Source organism: Pleurodeles waltl, chromosome 1_2 (genome assembly GCF_031143425.1).
Source record: "Pleurodeles waltl isolate 20211129_DDA chromosome 1_2, aPleWal1.hap1.20221129, whole genome shotgun sequence".
Lineage (NCBI taxonomy): Eukaryota > Metazoa > Chordata > Amphibia > Caudata > Salamandridae > Pleurodeles > Pleurodeles waltl.
Window position 1 is genome coordinate 657,561,341 of NC_090437.1, and position 21,898 is coordinate 657,583,238.

A 21,898-nucleotide genomic window follows, 5' to 3' on the forward strand; every position below is an offset into this window, starting at 1 on the left:
GGCCACAATATCAATCTACTCAGTGTATATGCCCCAACGGAATTTGGCAAGTTTCTTCACACTCTTACCACACTACTAACTCAGATGCCTGCAAACCCCACTTTCCTCGGCGGCGATATGAACGCAGACTTAGGCCCGTCCCTGGACATTACAGGCCCCATATCTGATGTACGTAGGAGGTGCTCCTTATCCCTTGGCAAATGGATGACCAGTACGGGTCTATGCGATACATGGCGGACATGGCACCCTTATCATCGGCAATACACCCACCCCTCAGCAGCACATCACACCCAGGCCCTCATTGACATGATTCTCGCCCCTGCGACAGACCTGTCCCTAGTCACTCAAGTCCAGATACTAGCCTGTGACCATTTCTCTGACCACCAGTCATTCCAACCTTGGCCTACGGCCCATATGGCAGATCAATGCCTGGTTTTTACAGAACAAGACATATTGCACCAAGAGCCACCACCACTTCCAAGACAATGAGGGTACAGTCCAATTACGTATCACACTCTGGTCCGTGGGCATTGTCACCATTCGTGGTCATGCCAAGGGCCTTCTGAGACGGCGGGAGAGAGAAAGACAGGCCCTTATGTCCCTTGAGACCCAGGCACTCCAGTTGGAACGCGAACTGCTTGGGACCGCAGGTGAGGAATCTGGGCGGGCCTTAGAGATGGTGTGACAGGAAATCAGAATCCACTTCTTAGAAGAGGCAAAGCAGATTTGGCGGGCTTCCCAGGCCTGGAACTGTGGCTAGGGAGACAAAAATAGTAAACTCCTTTACTAGCTGGCAACTAGACAGAGGATGGGGCGCGTGATCCCTGAAATACTAGATGACCTGGGGACTGCTTACATGGCCCCACAGGATATAGTGGATAGATTTGCCCAGTATAACTCTACACTGTATACGGCGGCGCCCAGGCCCACCACTGAACAGCAAATGGCACTCCTAAATGAGGAGAACAGGCCGAACCTCTCAACTCCAGTCAGTAGGGGACTCGATGATCCCATAACCCTAGAGGAAATTGGAGAAGCTATCACGAACCCGAGACCCAGGAAGATCCCTGGCCCTGACTGGTACCCCGCAGAATACTACATGAAATTCCGAGACCTTTTGTTGCCGCGACTCCATGACCTCTACACAGAGGCTTCGGATAGAGGGGCCTTCCCTTACGATCTGGACCAGGCCACGATAGTGGTGCTGCCTAAGCATCCGCCCCCTTCTACATCATGTGCAGATTATCGACCAGTATCACTCATCAACAGCGAAATCAATATCTTCGCTAACATATTGGCCACCCGCCTTAAGACAACCTTACGACATCTGATTCATCCTGACCAATGCAGCTTCATGCCCACTCGCAGCTCTAGGCACTGTTTACGGAGGCATCACATGGCCCTGGCACACAGGCACAAGCTCCTCTCCCCACTGGCCCCCCTCCTCATCACCTTTGAGAAAGCATGCAACATGGTAGACTGGGGTTATCTGGACTGTGTCCTTCGCAAGGTCTGGGAGGCCCCTTTCGCCACATGGTCCGCCTCCTATATCAGGCGCCAGCTGGCCATGTTTTAGTGAACAGGAAACTTTCTGAAATGTTTCCCATCAGGAGGGGCACAAGGCAGGGATGTCCCCTGTCCCCTCTCATCTTTGCCCAAGCCATTGAGCTGCTTGCACAGATGATCCATGGAGACAACTTCAAAGGGGTCTGGCGATGGGAAGGTGCGGGGACCGCATCGCGCTTTATGCAGTTGATGTTCTGCTCTATTTGTTGTGGCCGGAGTCAAGTTGACCCAGATGCCTCCATCTGCTGTGCATATTTGGAGAGGCCTCTGGCCTTAGGGTGAACTTCAAGAAATCCCTCCTGGTCCTGTTGTTGGAGTCTCGTGACCAGATTGACTGTCAGAAGACCATCCCCATCCGACACGGAAGTTTACATACCTGGGCATAACAATAGCTCTCAACCTGAATTTGACCCGGGCCTTTAACCTCACCCTACTTACTCAAAAGGTGAAAGTGGAGTTGGGACGGTGGCAGATGCTACTGCTCAATGTGATGGGTCGTATTAACCTATACAAAATGCTGATTCTTCCGCGATTCCTCTATATTCTTCAAAACCTCCCCCTTTGGCTCTGTTGCCAATGGTTCTGAGAGATGTACTCGATGGCCCGCTCCTTCGTGTGGCATGATGGCCATTGACGCCTATCATGGGAGACAAGCCAATGCAATTCATACGATAGTGGCCTAGCCATGTGAAGCCTATATTGCTACTACCTAGCTGCCCGACTCCTCATCATCAATGACTGGCTCACTGGGGGATGGGACGATCTAACTTATCGTCTTGCATTATCCGTAATGGGGTTTCCACACCTTATGAATATGCTCTATGGAAGTCCCATCCCCAAAACCATGCCCAAAATTACTAACCAGGTCTTACATAGTTGGCGGGTCACTCAGAAACTGATGAGGTGGTGGGGCGGCATCACAAAACTTACCCTCCTATGTCACGGACAGTGGCTACGGAAGATTGCCAGCCTAGACGTCTTCTTGAGATGGGACAGCATAGGCATGACAACAATAGGAGACATCTGTCAAGACACACACATGGTGTCCTTTCAGCAGCTTCAAGAAACATTTGCCCTGGCCCAGACACAGTTTCATAAATTCCTGCAACTCAGGCATGCATTGAGAACACACATGGGTAATGATCCCCCATACCTGAATATAGCCCTCTTGAAGCCAAGGTGAAGATAGGGGCGCTGGGAGCCAGAGGAATCGCTCCAATCTACCGCACACTTGTGCTAAATACCTTCCCATCCCTCCAACCCCTGTGGGCTACTGGGAATCATGAATCAGCCCCCTAGACGATGAGGACTGGCGAGATGGGTTGATGGTGCCACAAGCCCTTACGAGCTCGGCTAGATTGTGCATGGTGCAGACGTACTACCTGCACTGTGCCTACCTGACCCAGGCTAGGCTCTTACAGGCCTGGATCAGACCGGACCCTCGTTGTATCAGATGCGCCTATTCACCAGCGAACTTCTTTCATATGGTGTGGTCCTACCCTACGATCCAACAGTACTGGGCCCAAATCTTAAACAAACTCTCCATCCTGTTAGACCTCTCACTGGTAAGCTACCAAGGGGGTGAGCAGGGGTTATCTGAGCTGTGTATCTCCCTTACCCTGACTAGAGTGAGGGTCCCTACGTGGGCAGGGTGCCAACAGACTGCCAACTAGAGACACCTTTTCTAACAGCTTGTATGTGACCTTTTCCACTATTTAATCTGAATAAATCTTCCAAGCCATTCACAGCCACCTTCAGAATCAATTTCAATTTTCTGAATCATTGGACTTGGTTTACCCGCAGTAAAGGCCTGTTAATCTTTATAGGAGTGATTTTGTACATATACCAACCAAACTGGTGACAGAATAAGGCTAAATAAGACTTCCCTCGGTTCCCACCAATTAGATAATTTATTACTAATGATGTGACTATATAAGCCAGGTGCCTATGAAACAGCTAAAAGCACCCGTATTCAGTGTAATGTACAAACAACAAAAATAAGTCCCATGATGAGTTCCAAAATGTTCTTCTTTATTATTTCTTCACATTCCGCTCCAGCCAAGCCAACACGTGTTTTTTCTGGGTTATATCTCCCCTTGACTTCCTCAGGCCTTCTTAAGGCTGTCAATAATATATACAAAAATGTCTGTTTTCTCTCTTCTCTTTCTCTATTCCTACTCCATGCATAAACTATTCTGTAAACCTTCAAAATAGCGCACACATTCTACTTCTATAATACCAGGTGGAAATCAAATAAAAGTACTAACAGTGATCTACACAAGTTGTTGTGAATAACCAATTATTTTCCCAACATACTTATAGCAATCTCCTTAGTGACGTGTCAAAACTCTGTGTTACAAACATGCACACACAAGTGAAGTCCCTCATCCCATCTATTTTGTGTCAATCTTGTTTGTACCCCTAATATTCATACTACTTATATACAACTGTACCTGTGCATATAGATTTCCCAAATTTATTTTTCTCTGTATGATCAATTCTAACAAAAATTCATTTTCTCCTGCTCCAATTTTATTCCTATATAATAGCAAATCATATGAAGTTGTTATTGAATTATCTCTAATGACATTTCTGACTCTGCCGTATATTGTTTTCTCTTTTATACACTTACTTACCTCCTTACTATCTACTTGTCTGAATATTATTACTGTTAGACCAGATGCTAACTTTCGAGCGTATCCTGTAAAGCGAATTATACATGCCTCAGTAAGTATTCGTTATAAATGCCCAATAGTCATTGCCAGAAGCTCCACTTTATTGCTTAAATATATTGTCAAATCCACCTCTAAATAGATTGACAGCGTCTCTGCTGACACCGCTAGTAGGCGTAAAGTGAATCAAACAGAGTACCACTCCTTCTCAAGACTAAACAAAGAAAGAGGACTTCCTCTTTCCATTTCTATAACTCCATCTGGCATTCCTCAATGGAGTCTGTTGTCTATTTACTGATCGCTCTTTCACGTCATTGCAACAATAAACCCAACCCAATATCTATGCCATTAAATATAGTATTGTTGTAAATGCTAGTGCCTCATTACTAATATAATAACTCCCCAATTGCCATAGCCGTTTTCTTATTTTAGATTCCTCCATATTTCTCGAAAAGATGTCAAACTTTGTAGTAATAAATGAACACAATTACTGACACATAAGTTTTTTATCACAATTATATCTAAATAATAATCTACGTGTTGGTATATAACAAACTCTTTTCCACAATTATTATTATACCTAACTATAATAGTTGCAATATTTTCTAATACCAAATCTCATATCTCCTAATCACCAAAGGTATCTATATATATAGCTTGATCTCATCTTCTATATTGGTATCTTATTTTTGTTCTCACTCATGATAGCTTAGTCTAAAATCTCATTCCCCTTGTGTGTGCATAGTTTGTTACACATCTCGCTACTAGTACATATACACATAAACTATCTATCTCCTAGAAAATATTCCAGTTCATAGTCTGAATTCAATCCACATTCTACTGCTCGTAATCTCATAAATCCACATGGTCTCCTTCATCCTTAGTGCTAATTCCCTATTTCCTCCTCGTGGACTCAACTTAATATGCTCAAAACCAAAGAATTTAAATTCTTGATGTGCATTTTGTGCACTACACCCCCTCATATGTATTGCAATAGGATATCTTTCATCATCTTGTCTGATTGCTCTCCAGTGTGCTGCAATTCTGACCTTGAGTGGACGAATTGTACTGCCAGCCTAAATCTGTTCATATATACAAATCAACATGTGTATTACGTAAGTGGTGTTACAATTTATATATGTTTGTATTAAATATCTCTTATTTCAAGCTCCCAAAAAAATATTTCTGTGCTTAACATGCCCTTTTGCATACCCCACAACTACCACATTTAAAAACAAAACTTTATTATATGTATCTAACCAATTTGTCTCCAATTGTTTATTTGAGTGCTAGGACATAGAAAACTACTCAAAGTTTTTCCTTTACAATAAGTAGCTATGGGTTTCTTGCTAATATATTTTCTCAATGTCTGATCCTGTAAAATGTAAAATGATCTCTCAATACTTCCTCATACTTTTCAATAGTATGGCTGAATTTTCTGTATAATCCAGAATTACTCTTATTTGATCATCTTTATCTTTCAGTTTTTTTCTTTGTTTTCAATCCTAATGTTTGTTGCAGAGAAATACGAGATGCCTTTCCCAAAGACGTCTTCACAATCTCATCATTATATCCTCTAGCTAAAAAGTGTTTCCTCGTGTCATGTAAACATTCATGGAAATCTTTGTCCCTACTACAGTTTCTTTTTGCTCTTATCATCTCTCCATATGGTATTGCTTCTATTTGACATACTGGGTGTGCACTTGTAGCGTACAATATTGAATTACAAAATATTGTTTTTCTGTACAATTTGCATTCAATCTTATTATTAACCACATATAGGGGGTCATTCCGACCCCGGCGGTCAAGGACCGCCGGGGCCGGGGTTGGCGGGAGCACCGCCAACAGGCTGGCGGTGCCCCGCAGGGCATTCTGACCGCGGCGGTTTGGCCGCGGTCAGAACAGGAAAACCGGCGGTGTCCCGCCGGTTTTCCGATGCTCTGAAGAATCCCCCATGGCGGCGCAGCTTGCTGCGCCGCCATAGGGGATTCCGACCCCCTCACCGCTATCCTGTTCCTGGCGGTTCCGACCGCCAGGAACAGGATGGCGGTGAGGAGTGTCGTAGGGCCCCTGGGGGCCCTTGCAGAGCCCATGCCAATGGCATGGGCACTGCAGGGGCCCCCGTAAGCGGGCCCCACATAGAATTTCAGTGTCTGCATTGCAGACACTGAAATTCGCGACGGGTGCAACTGCACCCGTCGCACCCTTCCCACTACGCCGGCTCCATTCGGAGCCGGCGTCCTCGTGGGAAGGGGTTTCCCGCTGGGCTGACGGGCGGCCTTCTGGCGGTCTCCCGCCAGGCCAGCGGAAAACACAGAACGGCCGCCGCGGTCTTTTGACCGCGGTGCAGTCATTCGGCGGTTCCCGCCGCCCGCCGGGGTCTGAATGACCCCCATAATTCCTCGTCTAGAAACTCTATATGCGTTGTACTATATTTATAGGTAAATTTCATATTCACCTCATTACTGTTTAAGTATTCACAGAACATTTTTAATTTCTCCAGAGTTCCTGACCATATCATAAAACAATCATCTGTATATCTCCCCAATAGAGAATATATGCATGCCAGTCTGCTGCTCATGTCCCCATATCCAGGTCTCCTCAAATCAGCCCATAAACAGATTAACATATGAGGGAGAAAATCTTGACCCCAGGTGCCTCACCAAACCATCTATCACTTGTATTGCGAAGTGCTTTCACAATTTTGTGGGGCACAAGTACATCCAAAAAGATTTTTTAGGGTTCTTAAACTTTTATGTGTCTACACAATCAGTAACCCCTTTCCAAGATTGCACAGTTATGATTATATTCTTCAGAATGTGTTTGTTGATTGTTACCTCAGAAGCCAAGAGACGTGCATTTGACCATGAAAAAGATTTTTTTTAATTTCATTAATACCTTTAGGACAGTTGTTATATTTAGAGCAGGAAGATGGTTTATGTTTTCATTCTTTATCCTCGGATTGAATTTGAGATCCCACGATAAACCTGCAAAAGTATGGAATATCTCCACTGGTCTTGGTTGTATATCTCCAGCTCCTCCAGATCTTTTCAGACTTTACTGAGCATTATGTGCTATTTTAAACCATGTTTTTCAAAGCAGTTTTAGCTTCTTTATTGTGTCAACTAAAGGGCCTTTCAGTAGATAAAATAACTTAACGCTTATAAACAAACAAGCACAACATGGTTGGTAATTAATCTAAATCAAATCATACATTTAAATTTGGGAATTGTGAGAAGCAAAAATAAAAACGGATAAATTAATGAATTCTGGTGAATACAGATTTCATCATGGCATTCAGCGTCCATAAAGCAAATCATGGACCTAATTTAATGTTTGGAGGATGGATACTCCATTACAAACATGACAGATATCCCATCCCATAAGTACAGTAGAATATAATGCACTTATAATGCAGCTGTTTGGATATCTGACACATTTGCGATGGATTATACCATCCTCCCAAATCTAAATCAGGCCAAAATTGTTTTCAACCAAGCAGCCAGGCAACCCATGTGTCCGGGATGACTGTGTGAAAAATTAGCACAGTGCCAGTCCTGTCTCATAAAGCCAGGGCTTCTTTATAATGCTTAATCTCATAACACCGAAACGAGGGCAACAGTGTCCTCCTTCACTGCCTCCTTTTTTTTATAACAGAAAATCGTAAATGAAGAACATTTTATAACACTCCTGAACCCCTATTCACAATTGCAATTCCTTTGGTTACTCCCCTAAGGATTCCACTTTACATGTAGGTGCATACTGGAAGTATGCCAAGCCTAAACCCTATTTACGTATGTCTCAATAAAAGGGAAATCACAACAAGGTATCATTCAAATCCTATGTTTGTCTTAATGGACGTCCCTTTGATATTCTGGAGTTATAGTTTATAAGCTCCTTAGCAGTAAATGAGTCTACAAGTGATTGATTTTCCAGTGGTTCTCTTCGTCTAATCATCTGCAGGATTTTCCCAACATGGACTAATTGCACCTTCTAAAAATTTCCATGCAAGTAACAATACAGAGGGTCCTTGTACATGGTTCTTCTTTGGGGTTAACACGTTGTCTATTTCTCAGCATGATGGGTCACAGGGCAATTATGTCAGCTATACAGTTCAGGCCAAGTTCAAATCTTAATGCTGTTTAAGGGTTTTCTGGGACCAGTATCAGAAAGTAACTCAAAAATCAGTACTCTTTGAATATGGATTCCATGTAGCGGACTCTTAATAGAAGTGGCTACCCCTTTCACTATTTAGACCTGAATTACTGAGATTAACGGATTGCATGCAAGATTATTCTTGTACCTTGCAACCACACCAGACACCAGCATTCTGGCTCCGAGCACTCACCACTTGTTTCTCTCTTTGTTCAGTCGCAGATAGGCTATGGTATACTGTGGTAAACAGTTAATCAAAAACGCTTAACCTTCTCAAGCTGAACACCATTTACGAAAAAGAAATGTTTCATGGCCAAGTATTTTGGTTTTATTGATGTTAATTGCCAAATTCCTTTCTAGACAATATTATCAAAGCACCTTAAGCAATCATTTATCAATTGCTCTGTTTGGGTGTTTCTAATTGCGAACTACCAAGCTAGCAATCAGCATTTACATCAAATACAATAACTACTTGCAAAGGAGTCAATACACAGACTTGAGCAGCCTATTCTAAATTCCTTGGGACTCTCATTCAACTATTCATATTGGACCTTTGCTGGTCTGTGTTCCTATAGTTGCTGCAGAGCTGCAACATCCAATCATGCTTCTCCTGCTGCCTTAAAAAAAGCTAAAGTGGGGAGTGATCTACAAAGTTGAGACTGACTTGAGAGTGATGAATGCCAAACACAAGGATATGTTTTTGAGCTTACAATATTGATAATATGTAAACTAAACGCCTGTTCAGCCCTCCCCATGCCTTTCTTGAAAGCGACCTGCACATTACAAATTACTGTCCTCCCACTCCTGCATACGATTTAACTACACTTTGCCATACACTTTCCCTGCCTCATAGTTTGAAGGACTTAACCAAGGTCCACTTTTGTAAAGTCGTATAATTATGGTTGATGTCCATGAACAAGGGATGGAATTCTTTCCATAAAACATTTAAAAACTGAAGCAACTGGGTCTACATGCTTGCATCCTCTTTATATAGTCCAGAAAGGGTCTTATCTGGAGGTGGTGCCTCCCTTGGTTTTTGGTCAACTGTTGCTTCTTACACCTCATGAGGAAATCAGCAGGCCTAGGCTAGCTGTTCTGCCATCGTTTTTTCCAAGAAATATTCTTCCTGAGTGACCAGCTAGCAAACTGTTAGGCAGGTAGAATTGACTAAAGGACTATACCCACTCTAAAGCTCCAAGACCTTTTTCAGCACAGTTCGTGCCACCCGAGTAACTCCAAGTCCCAATTTTGCAAGATTGTTGGCTGATTTATTCAGTGCACCCAAGCTCTCTGTTGCATCTCTTCTTTACCGTTGTAAGTGTTTGTAATCTTTTTACTAAGGATGGAAGGCTCATTCCAGGGTGCAATTGCGCTGCTCCAAGCCTCTCTTTATCAGTGCCTGCCTAGACTCACATTTACCACCAAACCACTCACCCTTGTAGTTATAAAAGTGTATACAATGTTGGGGAGGGGTAACAAAAAGGAAGCAACAATATCATTCAAGCTGTGAAAGGCCTGGAGCAGATCCAGGTGGGAGAACCGCACTCGTACATTTTGCTTAGTTGTACTTCCACCATGATATGAATGGTCAGAGCAAAAAAAATATTCATATTTCCACATTAATTTCCCATTTACCATTGGTTTTTAATTATTTAGAGTAGCAAGTGCTGAAGTAGTTACCAAATGATCCATTATCACCCAGTCACATTTAGGTAGGTGAAGTACTTATTATGGTACAAGGGTCTATTGGTCTGTCTTCAACCTGTTATCTTAGGTTACAGTACATGTATGTGTGCACTCACCTGTGAGGATATTCTGATGCCGAATATATGTGTTTGCCTGGCATCACCTGGGGTGGAGGTGGATGGTAATCTGGAAAAGCCAAGTCTTCAGCTTCTTATGAAACCCAATAGGAGAGGAGTAGGCTCTAATGTGCAGTGGGAGGTTTCTGTAAATGCCTGGGATGTCTGTGAGTAGGAGTTCGGTGGATCCAAGACGTTTTGGTGGATGACAGGAGATTCATTTGCTCAGGTAGGCAGGACCTACGTTGGGTAGTGCCTTGAATGTGTGAGTGAGGAGCTTGAACTGAATATGTTTGTGAATCGTACGCTAGTGGAGCTACTTTGAGTGTAGTGTGATTTGTGTTTTGCATGGGACATTGAGGATGAGTCTGGCTGCCGAGCTCTGGATGGTCTGTAGTCCTTTGGTGAGCTGCTTGGTGAATCCGGTGTAGAGGTTATTCCTGTGGTCCTGCTTGGTGGTGACAGAGGCATGAGTAATGTTTTGTCTGGTGTGTTTAGGAGCCATTTAAAGCTTTTCCTCAGCATCTGCAGGATGTGAAAGCACAATGCTGTGACAGCATTGACTTGTGTAGTGATGTCAAGTTTGATGTCAGTGACGATACCAAGATTCCTTGCATGGGTGCTGAGGATAGGTGTGGGTCCAAGGTTGTCCAGTCACCATGTAGAGTCCCATGGCGAGGTGCTTTTTCCAAAGACCGCTACTTCCGGCTGGTTGGTGTTATGTTTTTGACAGTTGAACTTCATCCAGTTGGTGACTTTGGTCATACAGGTGGTGAATTTGTTCCTTGTGTTGGGGGGCCTTGTCGGAGTGGGAGAGTATGATTTGGGTATTGTAAAAGAGGATGTTGATGTGTGCACAGATGATATTGGTTAGAGGGGTCATGTATGCATTGAAGAGTGTCGGGCTGAGGGACAAAACTTAAGGCAGCGAGCACATGAGTTGTCAGGCTGTGTACTGTCTGTCAGGAATGAACAGATCCAACACAGCGGTCCTTGGATACCAGTCTCGTGTAGCCATGTTTTGATATTGGGTGTGAGACCATGTCGAACACCGGAGAGGTCCAGGAAGGTGGCAGCTGCTGCATCTACTATGTCCAAGATCAAGCGGATGTCATCTCTGGTAGTGATGAGGGCTGTTTCCGTACTGTGGTTGGGCCTCAAGCCAGAGTGCGGGGTGTTGAGAAGCTGGTGGTTGGTGAGGTGGTTTGTGAGAAGTTTGTTGAAAATATTCTCAGAAATGTTGACCAGGTATGCTAGGAGGAAGATAGGTCTGTAGTTTGCGAGTGTGCCTGTGTCTGTGAATGGTTTCTTGAGCAAGGGAACAAGTGCAAGTCACATGTTTCCAGGCATCTAGGATGGTGGTTGAGTTGATGATGGTGTTCAGGATGGGTGTGAAGGCTTTGCCGGTAGATGTGAGTTGTTTGGTGGAACCGTGGTGAGGACAGCTATCTGACAGGGTCCAGAAGTGGATAGACTTCATGGTGAAAGAAGTCTCAAATGTAGGTACAACGTACCACAAGGTCAGGATCAGCTCTTTGGCCAAGATGGGAAGACATAGGCAACGGGGTCTGGTTACGGGTCAGCCTTGCTCTATTTGGATGTGATCTTGTTGCAGAAGAATTTCAGGAGCTTGTTGCAGGAATCTTTTCTGGAAGTAATGTTGCTGGAGGTGTCTGCTTGTGTGGTGAAATCTTTAACAGTGGTGAAGATTTCCTTGAGGCTGTTCGGGCTGGTGTTGATGCGGTCTGCACTCAACCTTGATGTCTAACAAAAACTGCCAATGGTTCTGTATCAATGAAAAATAGTCTTAGGCTGCATCTCTTTCCTGCTCTGAAAGCACAACTTACAAGTACATCGAAACTGTTAAGGTCATTGAAAAAATACAATACAAGTAGAGCAGCCTTATATTTTTTCCCCTTTTGATATCTGCACGTGGAATCCTACATTTGGCCTCTTGGTCAATGATCTCTTCGCCTTAAACACACCATATACAGGGCTAACATTAACATCAACAGATTCTGATGAGATCTATCACCAATATTACAATTCAGCCATATCTGTGCAATTTTGGCTGTCAGATGCCTATAACATACCCATTATCTATTTTTGTTTTTCCCTAGTAGGTTATATAAATTAAACATATCATTACCCAACCAGCATCAGAATCCCCTAGTGTGATATGCTGTATATTTAAATTCACAACCAAAATATTTGTACTGTCACACACAAGGTCATATAAATCAATGTTGCAAGCTCACCTCTTTGCCGTCCTCATTTATCTTTATCTGTAGGTTGACAATTGGGCACAGATCATTTGAGTGTAAATCTCATTTAGAGCTTGTGACTCCTAGAAATGGCAAATAACCTGTTGCTGCATGTAACTTATCATCATGTTACATTTCATGACCTTAGCTGGCATGGTTTCATCTCAGAATTTTGCTGTAAATTGCTCAGTTGGGCTTCTGCTCACAGAATCGCTTCCCCCCCCATTCTGTACCTTTTGCTTGCCGGGGTTGCTGCCACCCAATCCCCTTCTGTATCATTCAGGGCCCTTTTGTCACCTAATGAAATTCAACACAATTAACCTCTCTGTTAAAAAATGGGTCTTTGTGGCAGCTTTGGGTTCTGCTTTATTTGTATCTGTTTGCCTCTTGACTGTTACCAGTGCCAAGGCATTCAAGGTTTTGATGTATTTAATTGCCTCATTTTGACCCTACATGCCCTATATAACGACTTGCACTTTGTGTTCCATTTACCTTCCCATAACTCTTGAGAATTTGTCACAAATGCCATCACAGAACCTTTGCATGTAGGAAATCTGTCTCCGTATATTAGAAACATTCACCATTCTTTCAGTTCGCCCTCTTTAGTTTGCTTCTAGAGGATTAGTTTGCCTGCAATTATTTATTATACGCAAGCCTTAAGTTTAATATTTATGGCCACCTCCCAGAAGAACTTTAAAGCCTGTGCCTGTTCATTCTTTGATAGATGTCAAATGTTCCACTTCCCTCCCGTCTCCCAGCCTCTTTAATGGTTTATACATGAATGATATTATGGTCTTGAAGAATGTGAAAACTCTGTTAGTTTGGGCACAAAGAAATTGGAAGTTGGGTATTGTTCTGGGTTGGGTTCTTGTCTGCGTATGATAACACACTTTTCAGGCTTAAACATATCTAACTTGATCCGAACTGGTCAAACCACATTCCTACTGTTACTCAATCATCTTTCTTAACATTTCAGAAGATCTGCTGTTTTTTTAGAATCTATTTGCCTTCTAATGCCTTTTCAGTCCTACTAGTTTAGTAATGGCCCTTGAGTCGTAGTGTGTAGCTTGTTACATTGCTTTTCCTTTTCATCTCATGCGAATCCTGACTTTATGCTGGATCCCAAGAACCCTGGAGTGATTCAGGAAGTTAAGTATGGCATAAACCTTCATATACTATGGAGGACCATGCCTCTGCTCCCATACAAGTGAATGTATTGTATCCTGACTGCGTCGGTATTCAGGAAATCTGATTTTTTCATAGCTAATAATTGAGATGCCCAGTAATACTTTTGTATATCGGAAAGGCCTTCAGATCTGTGGAGGTTTGAGATTGCAATTCTCTCTGCACCCTTTCCCAAAGAGACTGCATATTTTGTCTCTTAGTTTCGTTTTCTACATTTTACATTTCTGGTGTTGCAGAACAGTAGCTTTGGCTGCCAAATAACACCTCCAGGAGCATGTACATTTCAAACATTGCTGCCCCTCACATAATGGACAATGGGAAGCCTGAGGAAATTGGCCCAGTGATTTATTTCTGATAATAATCTTGTAAGTACCAGTATCCCACATTTCATAGTGACCCCGTGAATGTCATGTATCCTGAAAACATTTGTCACTTTAATATTTGTCATGGAATATGATGGCACATCATTTGGTTTTTATTGTCGAACCAAATTACAATGCCCATGGTGTGCCTCAGATAAATGATTATTGTTGGCTCTGGAGTCTTCCAAACGGCTAGCATGTCTGGCTGTGTACTCCTATTTTAATTTGAGTTTATTGAGAAGTTAATTTGAGCTAGGAGTCTTGTCAGCTTACTTTTGGTTATCATCTTAAATATTGCCTCTTCCTTGATCTTAACTTGTATCATTTTCACTGCTTTGTATGGCAACATTTTCATCTGTCATATTTCAGGGTTCATTATACCAATAAAGTTTCTTCCATTAAACAGGAGAGTCTCAATAGCCTCCATCAGTGAGTCCCAGATCTGTCTTGGGGATCTCATAGTCAGAGGGCTTGGTGCATATTGCGATCTCTTCATCTCTCAAAACTCCTTCAATCATTGCATATCATCAAATACGATCATTTTCCATTCTACCCATCTTCATCTGAAATATGTTCATGCTTACTTTTGCAACACTATTCAGTGCAGTACTGAAGCATGCATGCAATGAATGATCTTCCCAGAAAGTCGTGTTCTGTAATAGGAGACGTGCTGTTTGTATTCTTCATCAACATTCAAGAATATAAGTCACCGTTCAACAACAAAATAGTTAAGAAGACACTGTAAAAATATTTCAGATCAATAAATAATGATACTTAGCTTTCTTAAAGTCATACATTTCTTAATAGATTTATATTTCTGAAAACCTTTTAAATGAGAATATTCTAATGCAATAGTGTCCATACATTCCTAATTTCTTTCAGTTGTTCATTGTCCTAAAATCATCTTCTGTTTTTATTCCAATTCCAGTTTCATGATACAGCAAATACATGTTTCGTGGTCATTGCTCACTTCATCTCGTCTTAGTTCTTCAAATTCAGATTTTCTATGTCTTTATTAATCACCAAGTTTGTGTGATATGTTCGTGCAAATGTAATTCTTACTCTTCTCTCATACTGTTAAGTTTATTGAAAGAGATGTGTGCTTCTGGTAGTCTTATAAATATATTGATTCACTTCTTTGTGTGTTTCCTGTCTTTTTGTACAAATTAAGCACATGGGTCTCTGAGCTGAGGTGCAACATGCTAGCTAAATCTAGTATCTAACCTTTACAGTTTTCACCTCCAAGTGTCACCCGTCAATCGTGTCCATCTACTGCTGCCCCATAATGGCCAGCTACAACAATGCTGACCCCCTGCATTCCATCTCTCAAAGCTCATGCCATCATTGTCATTTTGACTCCAACTGGAGTCTCTTGACTAATCTCTTTTATTTCGCCACATAGCGTCCCATTTATGCCACATCCCACACTTCCAGTATCCTTTTACATTTAGGGGGTGTAAGCAATCTACCATTAACTACAACACCTCATCTGTACATGGCAGCCCTTTGTTTCTCATCTTCCCATTTGCCCGAGGGCCTGACCATGGAATTGAAACAATGGTATTTTTGCGGTGAAGTTAGGTTTATTTGCTTCTTTTTGACAGTGTTGTCTGTTTCTTATCATTATTTTATTTCCTTTTTCAATTGTTGCCCTACAGTCATTGGACTGGAACCCAGGAACAAACAGGGAGTAGAAGAGGGATTTGTCGCAGTGAGCCTCAAGACCAACAAAGGTAGTGTCATTCAAATATAACTGATAAACTTTGTGATACGTTTTTACTGCTCGTCTGCAATGTAGCCACTCAGCCTACTTTAGTGAATGCTCAATTTTATGTTGCAGGTTTTTGTACTGCATAATTGCCACATTTTATGTTCGGTAGGCCTTTGTAAGATTTTGCATTGATTCTCATGTCTTTATGCATTCCTAGCATAAAGCATTTCAGTTAGGTTGGACATTTGCAAAAAAAAAAAAAAAAAAAACTTTGGAAAAGAGAAACTGTCCATGCAGTGGATTATTAATGCCAAGACCATTTCATGTAGAAAGTAATCAAGGACTCCAGGCGTCGCTTCACTCACTTGCTTCTCTTTCATTGGATGTTTTGTATCTAACCTGGTAGATCCTGCATCACTCTCTACCAAAGAGAGAAAAATGAATTTCCTGAGAGGTAGTTGTTATACGTTTAGAGACATTGTATTTTTTAGAGATAAGATAGTGTTTTAAACCTGTATTCCTAGACTGATTCCAGAAAGCCCCATTTCTTCCATCTCAGTCTTAGTATTTTGTGGGGATGATATAATTCTAAATTCTAAAGATTTGTTTTTTTGATCACGTTATGCATTTTAATTGCCCAGAAAAAAAGCAAATCATTTGTAGTGGGCAAATACCTGTTGTCAACAACCTAACTAGCGACAGGAGCTCCAGGGCTGCAGTCCCCTCCGGGTGTTAGGCACAGAAGGTTTAATAGTATAATTTATATCTGGGCAGTAACAGGACATCTGCCAAGTCTGCACCGCCTCTTGGTTCACCTGACTCATTTAGAGGTCAGGGAATGCGGTATTCTTAAGAGTAGTGCTGTCTCTGTGTTTTCAGTTATGAAAACCATCGTGCAATAAGGCACCATAAATACTTCCCTATTTTGGCAAGCTCTTCACTACTGTGTCCGATAGAACTTTTCCTGTCTGTGGCGGCCATACAGACCATAGAGGTCTTAGACTGAAAAGGTTTTTAAATACCCACCAAGCACTGTTGGATAACTCAAGTAGAACATTGATATCATGTCAGAAAACGGAACCCAACTATGCAGATCTGACTTTAGAAATGATGTGTGCTGGTAGGTCTACAATGTCACCATTGCATGGAAGACCCATCAATACTTGTCCTTTCCCTTATGCATGCCATGAAGATGAGTTACTTTGGAAAGGAAAAGGCTGCCAGGCATGCAGCAAACTAAGTTTGGCAGTGTCACATAGTGTTAGAGACATTGCCTCTGTCACCCACCTATACCGTGACCGGCCCATCTAACTTAAAAAGAGGCCTTCAATTTTCTGAGAGTGGCTAATAGCAAAAGATGTGCTGACTAAAAGTATCTCCTGGGGCATTTTAGAAATGTGAATTCCCACCTAGAGGCTATAGTCTATGCTGTACACACCTCTTGTAATATTTACGTTTGTAGTTTGTGTAATTGTTTAGTGCAAGCCACACCCTCTGGCACCAAAGTGTCCTATATTACAACATTGACAACCAGGGTCTAGCAGATAGGATAAACAGAGACCTGCAAGAGGTTATGTGTTTTTTTCAGAATCACTTGATTTAATTCACACCTTAAGACTAGAATGTGAACTGGTATATACTTCTGGCGCTTGAAATATGGAAATTCAAATTGAAAACTTGTACTTTTGTATATGATAAATAAATGGCTTTCTCCTGCTTTAAATTCCAACTTTCAACTTTTGTGCTTCTGCACAGGAAACGGCTCTTGAAGGGGGCAAAGACTAGAACTAAAGGGCAATTCAGATCTTCTGCTCATAAGTAGGGGTTGAGAAAAATCTATCCTTCTTTTTTTGCGTACTTGAAGAGCGGAATTTCTGTGGGAGAAAGCATAAAACTCCTTTCTTAAGGTGGGCAAAATAAAATGGTAGATTTCATGTGCAAATTACGACCACTATGGTTCTTTTGGTTGTTCGTTAATCCCTGGACCTCAAACACCATGGAGTTCGGGTAGGTGTGGCCTTGATGGCCTCACACAATGCCACCAACATCAGATTGGCTCTTGTAGTATTTAGAGCTAGCCTAATGCCCTTCATCCGGTTATGGAGACCTCAGTTAGGCAGTTAGTCCCCTGTTGTATCATTACATGAGTCAACCAGTGGATTAGCCTGCTACCCTGCCACTTCAATATGCTACAATGTATTCGATCAAAAGAGGTGAGAAGAGCCAGCATCATCAATTGGGTTACAGATTCCCATTCTACCAGTTAAAGCAGCTGTTCTCTGGAATCAAGTAGCCCAGGTTCTGTCCCTTTGCCAAGCAAGCAGATTGTACTGCTGTGCATGGCCTCCACTGGAAACCCTTAGCTTGAATAACTGCATGAAACTGTGATAATTCATCGCTATGATGTAATAAGAGTGGGGTGGGAAAAAAGTAGTTTCCCACTGTTTTGATGTCACTAGGGGAAGCACTTGTTCTCCCCTTTTGTTCTGACACTTCGGCTGTGTCTGTAGAGATACGAAAGATCTCACTTGTCTACAGCCTCTTCCGGGTTTCCACAGACCTAAGGGAGGCGGTAGAAAACAAATAGCACTTTGCCTGCTCCATCTGCCTTCCCTGTCTGCAGTGTGTCTCTGAAAACCTCTGATGACAAGGGAAAACACCCAATGCTGACAAGAGGCTGTCAAAGAGCCACTGTGGCAGATGCAGCTCTGCTCATGTGAGAGCAGAGCGTGGCTTTTACAGACAGGGGGAGGGAAAGTAGACCGGGTGATGGGGTGGGTGGAAGAGGGTGGTTTAAGGAGGTGGATGTATGCAAAGGGTGGTGCAGGGCAATGGCACAAGTCCACCTATATATTTTTCAGCTTGGGCGAGAGGTGGGGATATGTGCAGAGGGTGGGGTTGATGGATAGCAGGAGACCAGGTATTTGCTTTTATATATGGGCAGAGGAGGGGTTGAAAAACAGCGGGTGTTGGTCGATAGTAGGGCACTAGGTCGCTTTTTTCCATTTGAGTGGAGGAGCGGGTAAATGTTGGGGAAGGGTTGGGGGGAGCCCTACACATATATATTTTTATAATCTTTGGAAGAAGAAGTAACGTTATAAATAGCTCCCCCATTATTCGTGTGCCCTTGCTTAAAGGTTGAAAGACGGGGCAAATGATTTGGGGGGCATACATAACATTAAATGAAAGATGGGTAAAAAGAGAAAAACAAGATTTTTATCGGTCTAATATTGTTGTCTATCTACTATCACTCAGAACTCCCTTTATTAGCTGTTGCCCGTTTTTACCACTACATGTGCTGTGAAAGGTGGTAATCTGACTCTTTCTCGACTTTTGTAGCCAAGTATGGTACTCCAGCAGTGGGACAATAACTAGCCAGAGATGGTTCTGTCAACAAAGAAAATATGTAGGCTTACCTTAAGCAGTTTAGAAGATGGTTGTCCATAGTATGATTTTCACACCTCATTTGATCTTATCAATATCAATGTGGAAAGTGGTTTAATTATAAAGGCAGGAACAGGCACCCCTCGTCCAGCTCTAACAATTGAAATAGTTAACTACGCAGTTCCTGTGAGGTTGTTTGGGGCAGCTGATAGGTGGCTGTTCGCTGAACATCCTATCTCCCTGTCAATGGATTTAACTATTTGCATGATGAGGTTCTGAGTCTTGATGGGTGTATTAGATGAGTCTGAAGTCCCGAAATTCTACTGATTTCCCCTGCCCCCCAGCTTTACAAATTTCCCTTTTACAGTTTTCTGCTGTTTTTATCCTCACAAAGATGTAAAGCTCTTGAGCTTCTCCAGTGGCAACTTCATTCCTGGATGTGGCCAAGTTAGCCATCTCTTTGTCCAGTCAAGCGCATATTATTACTGTTAAGATTGTGGCCAGATATTGTTTGCCTTTCACACTCCTGGGCTCAGTATTAAACATTCTTTAGGAGGGACTAGCTCTCCATCCAGTCTCGTCATTTTTGGTGGTAGAGTGTGTTCTACAAACTAGTAATGTCCTCCTCTGCCTGTACTGCTTGTCTTGTGGCCCTGTACATTACGTTCTCAAGTCTGAGTTTAATGTTCTCAGGCTGGAGGTTTCTGAATGTATTTCTCAAGGGGCCTATCCTTGTTCTGAAAACCAGAATAGCAAAGTCAGCAGGTGACCAAATTATGATCAATCAAAGGGGAAGATACTGAAACAGCTAATACGGAGACCACTGAAGGATAAAATGTAAACCAGTGTGGACCCTTCAGATGGTTAACTGAAGTCACCTATTCCTTGAATCCCAAGGCTTCTGAATGATCCAGCAGTGGTAACACGTGTGAATTATTGTCCAGGTCAGCCAGCATTTTAAAATTGCCTATAGTCATTGCTAGACTGCCTGCTCTTATCAAGGACTTGACTGGTTCTCTAGGATCATCCATAGGTCGTCAGTGGAAAACCACTAGAGCCATGTGGTTTGTAGACAGACTCTAACTTCCTAGGCTGTTATTTGAACAGAGCAAAAACTAGCCAGTAAAATAGGTTTAGGCACAATGTTTATTTTTATTTTTTTGTCCTCATTCACCCTAGGCCATATGTAAACCTCCTTTTTTCCTTTTTCAACCGGATCGCATGAAATTTTTCCTCGGCCAGGGGTTGCTTATTACTCTCAAACAATCATCAGACTGTCCCAATACTATGAGGATTTCAGAGCAGGTTATGAAATCATTGGACAGATGTCACAAATACAAAATACAATTCTATTCCATCATTAATCATACAAACATCTATACATCAATCTCCTGATTTCCAATTCATTAATGATACCCAAAAATTCCCTCACATCCTTTCCTTCCCCCCATCTTTTGAGCCAATTCTGCTATAGAAAAAACATCACAAACACATTCTGAGTGATTTGGGGGGGGTTTTAAAAATCCATTTTCTACAAATTTCTCGCCTCCCCAACAGTATTGCATAAAATACAAACTTTTATCTGCAGTAATATCCCGACCTGACCACCCCTGCTGATCTTGAACTTGCCCAAAAATTATTAACTGGAGAGAGGGTTCAATTCCCAGATTCAATATACCTGAGATTGTTTCGCATACTCTTTCCCAAAAGAATCGAACATCAGGACATTCCCAAAATTTATGAATATCAGTTGCCTGCAATAATCCACATTTTGGGCATCCCACCTCCTGCCCTTCTTTCATTTTAGATAGCTTCTCGGGGGAAATATACACTCTATGTATTGTAAAATAATGATTTTTCCTAAGAGTGGCTGGTTTCACAATATCAAAAAGCATTTTTAATGACTCTTCCCACCCCCTTTTAGCTACCTCTTCTGAAAAAAAATTCTCCACAAATCACTAGGTAATACGAACTCACCATCCACCCCTTCCAGAATCCCCCAATACCATGTAGACACTCCGTGAGGACCTCTTAATGGGCTCGGGGTGATCTCGTTCAATGGATTAGACATACCAACACCCTCCTTAATCCCCTGAGCCCATTCTCTTATTTGTAAAAATTTCCATCTGGACAAGGAACCACCCGTCTTTAACTGCAATTCCTCCCAAGAGAGAAGAGTCCCTTCCGAAAACAAATCCCCCCAATATTCTAATCCCGCTTGTTTTATCGGTAATGCTAGAACATCTCGAAAACATTCCGGGGTTCCCGGGGAGTCCCAGATAGGTGCGTCAATATTATAATAAGTAAGTTTCGCAGATTGCCTAATATGATACCAACTTTCTGCCAGCCCTCGCATAATTTTTAACCTTATCTTTTTGAAAAATGTAGGGTCCCCAAATTTAAACATAAAATTGGTTGAAGCACCGTTAATTCTAGAGGCCATTATCTTAAACATTAAACCCGTTGTCGTGGAGTCTGACGCAAGAGACAAGAGTCTAAAATTTTTCAAAAGAAAGGCCCATGCATAATATTGCAACTCAGGCAATGCCAATCCTCCCTGAACCTTACGCAGCTGACGTAACTTCTTCTGAGAAATTCTAACGCCCTTAGATCTCCAAATAAAATTGCTTATGATGCGCTGCATTTTTTCTATATATATTTTCTGCATTGGGATTGGGGAAGTAGAAAACAAAAAATTCCATTTCGGAAGAATAGCCATTTTTACCAAATTTACTCGACCTATTATCGTCAAGGGAAGGTGCATCCAACCTTGCAGTAAACTCTTACATTCTGCCAA

The 21,898-nt window shown here is 42.2% G+C and overlaps 1 protein-coding gene across 1 annotated transcript in view; it reads left to right on the forward strand.

The window, feature by feature from the left end:
• Window positions 1-21,898, forward strand: part of TBC1D9 (TBC1 domain family member 9) — a 404,439-nt gene that overhangs the window by 340,241 nt on the left and 42,300 nt on the right. Inside the window, exon 19 of the mRNA XM_069242582.1 lies at window positions 15,665-15,739. Coding sequence (XP_069098683.1) covers window positions 15,665-15,739 — 75 coding nt within the window. The remainder of the gene's footprint in view (window positions 1-15,664; window positions 15,740-21,898) is intronic.